The following is a 10,340-nucleotide window of genomic DNA, read 5'->3' as shown; positions in this document are numbered from 1 at the left end:
TCTGTTTTAACTTGTTAGTATGTATAATTTTTGCCGCAGTTTTATATGATAGTATTGACGAAACAAATAAGGGTGATATCTTTTATGAGTTAAAACTCGTAATAATAGTGCACTTACTGAACCGCGTTATACCGAGTTTAAACTCGTTTGAAAAAGTCTCTGAACCCTACAAAGTCCAAATAAATTCAATCTTGCCATTTTTATAAGGCAACATATACCAATTACTCTTAAGGCTCTGTAGGTTTAGTGTTTAAATATTTGAATATATTAATTTAAAACATCTCTTTGACATACATAACACATACACACATATACATGTATATGTACCTAATTGACGAATTGTTTTATTTAAAAAAATACAATTTGATTTATTTTTAAACTATTTATTTAAGAAATACAGACAGGGCTAACATAATATGATTATGGGATCGTTGACAATTTTGGAAAAGGATTTTGTTTAGATATAACTAGCTTTTTATGTTGATGAGATATGTAGCCTTTAATTTTTCCTTCGTATATTAAATTTGCTACAATGCATTCTGTTTCATCCATATCGACATCATCAAATCCATGCATCTGCAGAGCCGAAAGTAAATTTTGGATAGGAATTTGATGTATATTTAACACCAAATATACTTTCTTAAATAAATTCCTATACGCTATTATTTTTAATTTCTCCACAATTAAATATATTCCAGCTCCTATGAAAAAAGTCTCATGTTTCTCCATTACTTTTTCGAGATTACGTAAGTCTCCTTTTTTGACAGATTCCATTAACTCCCAAAATTCCATTAAATTATATTTTTCTAATAAGCTTTGCTTTGGCATGTATCCTAGTAACATCTTTACAGGTGCAAGATACGTTAAAATTAGTCTTTTATTTTTCAAGGACTTTTTGTGACAATGTTCAAATGCATATGTTAGGTATTCATCAGCTGCAAAAGATACAAACCATTTTTAAACATCTTAGTAACTTTTATTAAATTACAAGAATTTAATAAAACTTTAAATTAATTGTTACCTGCTTTATAATCACTGTCAAACATTGCTTTACGTCCAACAAAAAACTTATATGTAATTTGTTGTGCTAACGCAAAGAGCGCTTTGTATGGAGATGACTCTATTGCTCTTATTAAAGGTTTACATAGATGTAATTTATTGATCCTAAAGTAAATCTTTAGTAATTGATTAACTAATGCTAGCATTCCCCATCTTTTTGTGTCATCTTCTGAACTACGATTATCACAAGCACATACTCTAAAACAACCCATTAGACAATCTGCACATTTTTCTAATATTTCTCCAGGTTTGGAGCTTTTATTGTTTTTTCTATTTTCAGCACATACTGCTAATAATCTCAATTCTAGACACATCATATTCATAACAGGTAACATCCAATTTTCTTCTTTTTGCATTTGAAGTATTTTTGTTAAAGACTGTACCGCAGAACTTTGATAATTATACATAGTTAATGGATCGTTTTTTATCATTGCTGCTATAGTTCTAAAAACACAGAAGATATTAAAATGTAATTAAATAATGGTTACATTAGTTATATTAGGTCCTGCTCTATATAATTGAGAAAGCCATATAGTTACTTTAAATGGTAAAGCACTAGACCATCTAAGGGGGCAGATAAATGTTCCATTGCCTTTGTCATTGCAATTTCAGATCCAATTTGAGGAATTGAAACATGATTATGTCTCAAAGATAATAAATCCTTTAAAAGAAATATATACATTTCGATTACATCATGTTAATTTAACATTTAGCACTTTAATGTAAACATATATTCACCGCTAAAAAATATCCTTCTTGAGTCAACCACATACGTCTAACCTATCATAAACATAACCTCAAATTTAATAATTTTTCTTTACAACATGAAATTTTATAAGACATTACCTGTATTACATACGAATCCATAATGATATCGATCGCTAGATGTTTTACAATTTCTCTTTGTAAGACACTTTAATAATGGCAATTAATTATCATGTCTAAATACTATGCCTTCATTGTATACCTATTCCGTCAACACTGTGATGACAGGTAGACAAATCAGAATAAATTAATTAAAATTTCCCGTTAGTAATACCCGTTTCAACGGTTACCATATGTTATTTAAAGATAAAAACTCAACGAAAACAATAATTAATATTTATTGACGAATTAGAATAGTTGCAACTGGTTGCAATAACAAAATGAATTTTTGTATTTCTCAAACTCAACGATGTGATGATTCCGATTTGATTCTTCAGAAAATCGATTCTTTGGTCGAAAAGCTTTTGAATCGATTCTTTACACCTAGATTTATTGGGAGAATCGATTCTTAGCCGAAGAATCGTTGCGAAAACAAAAGGCCAAAATCGATAGTACCGCTATAACGGCCGCTAGAAGAAGCTAAATAGTAACATTTTCGTCCAGTATGGGGAGCTGGGTGCACTTTCCACATTCAGTGTCGAGTGACATTTTCCGAGTATCCTCTCTGATTCGGTCGCATGATCCCTGTCAAAGAGGCGATCTGAGCATGCGTGGTCGACATCCTAAACAACGGCGCAGTGGTCTGAAAAGGCCGAAAGCGGCTAAAACCCTAGGAAAGGTCTATTTCGAAAAAATTCTCGATAGAAAGTGTTTTTAATTGTTCTTGGGCACGATAGAAATAAATAAATTAAAAAATAAATAATAGATTAATAATAAATAATAAATAATAAATTTGACACATAGATTGAATATAAAATAAATTTAAAATGAAATATAATTCAATTTAGATTAAAAATGATAAAAAATAATTCCTTTCCATAAAAAATACTACTTAATTTAAATAATAATAATTTTATGTAATTTAAAATAAAATGAAATAAGAAGAATACGCTTATGTACAAGATTTAATGAAAATTTATGATATAGAGGTAACGGATATTTACATTTTAATTAAGCTTATTATTTACACGAAAAAGGTATACTTTTTTTTTGTAAGGAAGAGGAGGAAAATTGCCAGACGCACACCCCAGAATGGGGTAGTTTGGGACTCAGGTCGCAGATTATTGTCGTACCCATTCCACAGACGAGGTATAGGCAGAGAGGAATGAGAGTGCTCACGCCCGGGTTTTCGGCGTTCCCGATATAGTGCTGACATCTGCTCAGCCTTAGCATGGCACAGAACCGGTCAGTCTTTCCTGGAACAAAACCGGTCCACCGACGAGATATACAGGGTGGCCCACATAACTCTGAACAACTCAATATCTCGAAAACTATGCCATCGATTTTAAAGTTCTTAGTCTTAAATTGCATGGAACTGAAGGGCCTTTCTGACTACATAAACGTGAAGTGGCCTCCCTTCCCCTTTAACGGGGGAGGGGAGGTACCTTTGTAATTTTAAATGGAACCCCCTATAAAATGTTACATATTTAGATTCTACCGGAAAAAACAAGTCAATTTTGTCTGAAACATTTTTTTGTCAGATACTTCCATGATGAGATATAACAGTTTGAAGTTTTGAGTTGTAGGTACTTGAACCGCTCGGAAATAGCGTTATGGAATTATACGCGCTTGAGTCCTTTGCTTATTCGTGAAGAAATAAAATGTACTTTAAATTAAATGTTCAAAATGTCCACCACGGGCTTGTAAACATTTATTTACTCGAAACATCAAAGTTGTTCTAACATTTTTTAACATTTCGGGAGTCACTGAAGCGCAAGCGTCACGTATTCTTTGTTTCATATCCTCTTTTGTCGTCGGTGGTTCAAACATAACTTTGTCCTTTACATATCCCCATAAGAAAAAATCTAATGGTGTTAGATCGGGGGATCGAGGAGGCCATTGACGAGGTCCCCCACGACCTATCCATTTGTTCCCAAATTTTTCGTTCAAAAATTGCCTGGTGATGATTGCAAAATGTGGAGGAGCGCCGTCTTGTTGGAACCACATTTCTCTTCTAACGTGCAGTGGCACATCTTCCAAAAGCGCAGGCAAATGATTTTTTAAAAAATCACAATAACTTGCAGATGTTACAGTTTCTTGAAAAAATAAGGTCCAATCACAAAATCTCCTATTAGGCCACACCAAACATTTAAAGACCATCGATGTTGAAAGGGAACACATCGCATCCAATTTGGGTTTTCCACGGCCCAATAATGCAGATTATGTCTATTTACATGCCCTGAATTTATAAAAGTGGCCTAATCGGAAAAAAGTATTTTGCACAAAAAGTCATTTTCCACAACACCCTGCAGCCACTCACAAAACTTACGCGGTGATCGTAATCTGCTATCGAAAGCTCTTGTGATAAAACCATGTCATATGGATGATACTTTTGCCGTTTCAAAATTCGTTGAATTGATGAACGACTAATATGTGATGTTTGTGCAAGTGTACGTTGACTAATATGAGGATTTAATGTAATTGCAGCAAGAATACTGGCACTATTATTTTCATTAGTGACAGCTTTAGGTTTATTGCGAGTTTTTTTTACACAATTCACCGTGCTCGCGAAGCCGCTTTTCTAAATTATGAAATGTTGCATGACATTTTTTGATCCCATAACGTTCAAAAAACATCACTGCTGCACGTCGATAATTTTGTTGGCATTCACCTAACGTTAATAACATATTCACTTCTGTGTCAAAAGTAGCCATAATCACAATGTTACTGCTTGAATAACAGCTCTAAACTGAAAACGTTTTCGTAGATAAGTGAGTCAAACTCAAGAATTGTAAATATTATTGTTTGTGTTTCTTCATGAATAAGCAAAGGACTCAAGCGCGTATAATTCCATAACGCTATGTCCGAGCGGTTCAAGTACCTACAACTCAAAACTTCAAACTGTTATATCTCATCATGGAAGTATCTGACAAAAAAATGTTTCAGACAAAATTGACTTGTTTTTTCCGGTAGAATCTAAATATGTAACATTTTATAGGGGGTTCCATTTAAAATTACAAAGGTACCTCCCCTCCCCCGTTAAAGGGGAAGGGAGGCCACTTCACGTTTATGTAGTCAGAAAGGCCCTTCAGTTCCATGCAATTTAAGACTAAAAACTTTAAAATCGATGGCATAGTTTTCGAGATATTGAGCTGTTCAGAGTTATGTGGGCCACCCTGTATATAAAGACTGCCAGCCTTACGGGAGAATGTGTCGCTCGAAAAACACGGTGTTTTCTACCGCCCTCTAGGATAGATTTTGGCTGGAGTAAGAAACAGAAGGCCACAACGACGGTATCTCGTCGGTGCAGAAGGCCACGAAGGAAATTCTCGTCGGTGAGAAGGGGAATCATCACGGAACCATGTCGATTATCAAATGTTACATTCTCCGACAAACGTATTCAAATTAAACAGATATTTTTTTTAATGTTGCTTTTTAAGATTTAAAATATTAAAAGTAAAACTAATATCAAAGACGAAAAATTCGTAAAAATATTTTACGTAAGAAATGATTAAAGCATAATTTTAGGAAAATCAATTTCTACTTCAAATTTCATATGAGATACCTTAATTTGTAATTTAAAAATATTCCATGAACAAGCATTATTTCCTTACACTTTTTTTATAGATAATTGTTCCAAGAATCGATCTGTGGGAACAGAAATATGTTGAAAACCAGAGTAGCGTTTATTTAACGTACTATTCCGAATAGTATAGAGTTTGAGAGAGAATCACGTGGATGAATTAATATAATATAAAATTATATAATTGTAGGAGCAAAGATAGGCAAATTTTTATTGAAATAGACATTTCAAACAGCGAATAAAAGATAAAAAATGATTTGTTACGCATCAAATAAAAATAATTATGTTATCTCTATTCTACACGTAATGAATTTATTCGACGAATAAAGATTTTTTTATAAAGACCGACCAACAGCCTACAATGTAAGCAGATGGAGAATCGAGCATTATTGGCAATTTATGCTTTTATGTTTTTAATCAGGACAATATTGTTAATACGAATGAGTTGTAGAGCTTATCCCGATCAAAATGAACCCAAATACGACATCATTTGGACTGTCTTTAATGAGATTGTAATTTTTATCGTAACATTACGTATCAGTGAAACTTGTTCGATTACACTCGAATTTGACCTCATTTTCACCAGGAAAATCCCATCCATTCGGTCGTCACAATTTTATGAGGATATGTTGAAAAATCTAAAAGTTTAAACTTTCATTCGTGCGCGATTCTCCATCCGCTTACATTGTATGTCGTCTGTCGTCGCTGAGTCTTTGATGCTCGGCGCTCGGCAAAAGTTATTCGAAGATTTATTCGAAGCCTTCGAATAAAAGATACAGATAAAAGATGAAAAAATTATTCGAAGTTCGAATAAATCCGCTTCGAATAACGAATAAAGATAAAGTATCTTTTATTCGAATCGTTATTTAAATAATTTTTTATCTAAATAATGCCCAACTCTGCCTGGCAGCAGGCGACGCGATAGCTGATGACCGATTTGGGTCTCACAGCTATCGATTGTCTAAGCATTGACTGTTTATTGACGGTGAGAATGTTTAGAAAAGGCAAGCGACCCGACGTCGTATTGCCAAAGATAAGGGACTCTTTGTCCTGAAGGATCTGGCCACGGAGTGGGGAAGGCTATGCCTTTTGGTAAGAGGACTGTGATGAACCCCACGGCACTTACCCCAGAACCTTGGGACCAGAAACTCCTAGTTTCTAACATATGAGATAATAAACATTTTTATATTCGATAAAAGAATGTACAGACTTAAAAATGCAATATAAAATATTTTATTTGCCCTATATTTCAATATATCAACATGACTTCCAACAGTTTCCTCATTTTGAAAATAATATCTAACTACTGAATTTTTATAAAACCGGTATCTCTGAAACTTCAATACGAAATACGCACTTTCTTCGAATGTTTGGAGATGTCCAATTTTTTTCAACAAACATGTTTGCATAATCCAAAAAAAAGTGTAAAAAATACACATTAATAATCACAACGAAGACACAGCGAACATAATAATATAAGCGGGGTCAACCGAGAAGTTCGATATAAAATCGATTTTTCCACCTAAAGTTCTGAAAAAAATCTCACTCCTGTATGCTAGTAAGTAGAATATCCATGAATTTTTTCGTAATTTTTTGTTGGGCACGGTGTGACTAAAAATCAATTTGATTCGGGGGTCACTTTTGAACATCTTAGGTGGCTATACTGAAAAAAAATTATTTAAAGAATGCAAAATATATTTTCGTAAACATTTTTCAGAAAAATTTGTAGTCCAAATTTCGCTTTAATGAGTTTTTTAGAACAAAAGTTATAGCGAAATGTGATCGCGAATCACACGTTCGAAACTTTCGTAACGTGAATAATTGCGGAGGAACCCGTCGAACGTCGCATAGGTAGCGCACACGAACAGAGTAAAGGTGCGTGTGTGCGTAGTGCGCTAGGAGGGAAATGGGTGGCGATTTTTCGCCAGAGTGGGAGCCATCGGTTTGGGCATTTCGTCCACGACTGCAAACGACTGCAAACGCGGGAACGCAACCACGCATTATACAGTACGTATAAATGTTTATAATCAGTATTTTATACTAATATTGTAAAGTGTAAATTGTTGGGTAGGAACGAAAGTTCGTAGGGTTTTCAAATTGAAATTGAAAAATAGGAAAGATATTTAGAAATCCGACAAGAAGTAATAGAACAGAAGGGAAAATATGTTATTGAATAATTCTATGAATACATATCGAGTCGAGATGGAGATTTTGAACAATTTTTCCCCATGCATGCCGCCGCCGAATTGTGGATTCGGGGCCTCGAAAACCTGGCACAAATTCGAAGTGTGAACATTCGAGAATTCATGATGACTCGTATGTAAATGGTAGAATATGATCTTGTAGAATTAGTAAAAAGTAATGATGTTGAAAGCGTAAATTCGGTGTCATTGCAGTTCAAAATTGGTCATTGCTATCGAGTTTAGTTATACCGTGAAAAATACATGTTCTAATATGTTAATATTTTTATAAGTACGCGACATTATTTACAAACCAAATGAAAATTTGGCTTGATCGTCTAGTGGTAAGTAAAGGATTACATGTCGTGGTATTTGGAAAATATTCTAATATTTAATTACGTTTAGAACTGTTTTCGATCTATATTTCGACGATATTCGTCCTCTGGTCGGACTGCTCTGTTCAGCCAACGTACATCGCGACATTGTATACAAACTTGGCATTGATGTTTCAATGTTTTCGCTTACGGTGGCTGAGCAGTACAGTCCGCTGCACCTTTTTGTTTTTTAGTATTACAGTTAGATAAACGCACTGTGCACATAACAAACAGCTTAGAAATGTATGCAAATTTGACTATTTTTTCAAAGTAACAAAAACAGTTCTCTGTAATTAAATATTAGAATATTTTCCAAATACCACGACATGTAATCCTTTACTTACCACTAGACGATCAAGCCATATTTTCATTTGGTTGGTAAATAATATCGCGTACTTATAAAAATATTAACATATTAGAACATGTATTTTTCACGGTATAACTAAACTCGACAGCAATGACCAATTTTGAACTGCAATGACACCGAATTTACGCTTTCAACATCATTGCTTTTTACTAATTCTACAAGATCATATTCTACAATTTACACACGGGTCATCATGAATTCTCGAATCCACAATTCGGCGGCGGCATGCATGGGGAAAAATTGTTCAAAATCTCCATCTCGACAACATATTGAAAGAGCTTCGAAGTCGATGTGTTGTGGCTTCTTATGCACAATTACCGATAGATATGTATTCATAGAATTACTCAATAACATATTTTCCCTTCTGTTCTATGACTTCTTACTGTATTTCTAAATACCTTTGCTATTTTTCAATTTCAATTTGAAAACCCTACGAACTTTCATCCCTACCCAATATCATGTGATAATGATATTTTATATTGTATTGTGTTTTTGTTTGTAATGTAGATGGAACAGATTCCCACCGAAACACCGGCAGTGGTGCCAGCACCGGCGGTGGCGGTGCAACCAGGAACGCTGTCACTACCGCCGATAGTGACGGCGGCCGTCGCCCGCCTTACGATTGGCAGGCCAATCGCGAATGTAGTGAGTAGACGGTATATTTTATCATTCGTAAAGATTTATTATTTATTTCTAAAACGTTACATTTAATTTCCAACAGAAAATTGAAAACGGCCGCGGCGACGTTAGGAGCCCATCCGCTGCCTCGGCATCAACGCCTCCCCCCCTCCGCCAAACCCCGTCATCCAGATGACAGAAGAAATGCTTGTGAGTTAGAAAAACATAAAAATATGTTATATATATGTTAAATATAAATCTTGTGTACATGTTTCAGACGAAGCTGATGAAAAATATAAAACGAAGTTCTTATCGAAGAGGGGGCCATAAAGTTTGGCGCGGTGGCCGCGGCTGGCGTGGCGGCCACAGGGGCCGCGGAGTCCGCGGGGGGCGTGGCGGCAGCGGGGGGCGGGGGAAAAAATACATCACAATAAATATGTAAAAAAAATATATTCTATTATGTTTTTTTATTTTCCTAACTTTTCCTTTTTCATATCATCCTCAAAATATGCATCCATTTTTTCTCCTCGGCATTATCGAGGAATGATTCGCGGCATCCCGGACCCTTGCTATTCTCATCGGTACACGTACACGCCGACCTAGCGGTGATGAGTGTGCCGAGGCACGGCTGTTCGAACGAAGCTACGGCAGCGCCGTTGTTTACGTTGTCGGCCACGCGTGCTCAGATCGCCTCTATTGTCAGGGATCATGCGACCGAATCAGAGAGGATACTCGGAAAATGCCACTCGACACTGAATTTTTTTTTTTTATTATTAAATATCTTTATTGCTATTAACTGCTATTAAGCTTAACAACAACAAAAATATAACAAGGCTTGAATCCAGTGCACCCAGCTCCCCATACTGGACGAAAATGTTACTATTTAGCTTCTTCTAGCGGCCGTTATAGCGGTACTATCGATTGTTCAAGGCCACCTGGGAAAACTGGTCCTTTGTAACATCAGAGATTCCTCTCTGGTAACATAACGTATCAGTGAAACTTGTTCGATTATACTCGAATTTGGACTCATTTTCATCAGGAAAAGCCCCCCAATTCACTCGTCGCAATTTTATGGTGGTATATTGAAAAATCTAAAAGTTTAATCTTGCATTCGTACGCGATTCTCCATCTGCTTACATTGTATGCCGTTTGTCAGTCGCTGGGTCTTTGAAGTTCGGCGCTCGTCGGACCTCGTTGCTGTTTATTCAAGCTGGCAAAAGTTATTCGAAGATTTATTCGAAGCCTTTGAATAAAAGATACAGATAAAAGATGAAAAAATTATTCGAAGTTCGAAT

The 10,340-nt window shown here is 35.3% G+C and overlaps 1 protein-coding gene across 1 annotated transcript; it reads right to left on the bottom strand.

The window, feature by feature from the left end:
- Positions 1 to 347: 347 nt before the first annotated feature.
- Positions 348 to 2,353, bottom strand: Pcid2 (PCI domain-containing protein 2). Its single transcript, XM_076802273.1, has 5 exons — positions 1,906 to 2,353; positions 1,798 to 1,839; positions 1,599 to 1,720; positions 1,022 to 1,503; positions 348 to 935 (listed from the first exon to the last, which is right to left on the bottom strand). Exons 1-5 carry the CDS (start codon positions 1,924 to 1,926, stop codon positions 421 to 423), a joined length of 1,182 nt encoding a protein of 393 aa, XP_076658388.1. The 5' UTR covers positions 1,927 to 2,353; the 3' UTR covers positions 348 to 420.
- Positions 2,354 to 10,340: the final 7,987 nt, after the last annotated feature.

Source organism: Halictus rubicundus, chromosome 16 (assembly GCF_050948215.1).
Source record: "Halictus rubicundus isolate RS-2024b chromosome 16, iyHalRubi1_principal, whole genome shotgun sequence".
Taxonomy (NCBI): Eukaryota; Metazoa; Arthropoda; class Insecta; order Hymenoptera; family Halictidae; genus Halictus; species Halictus rubicundus.
This window is presented reverse-complemented; position numbering and strand designations above follow the sequence as displayed.

What these genes read in the sequence shown, in the direction of transcription:
- Pcid2 (XM_076802273.1), bottom strand. Translation starts at nt 1,926, where the DNA reads ATGGATTCGTATGTAATACAG. An exon ending in AAGAAGGATATTTTTTAGCG is followed by an intron (nt 1,721 to 1,797) that starts GTGAATATATGT and finishes TTTCTTTTAAAG; the next exon opens with GATTTATTATCTTTGAGACA. An exon ending in CTAGTGCTTTACCATTTAAA is followed by an intron (nt 1,504 to 1,598) that starts GTAACTATATGG and finishes CTGTGTTTTTAG; the next exon opens with AACTATAGCAGCAATGATAA.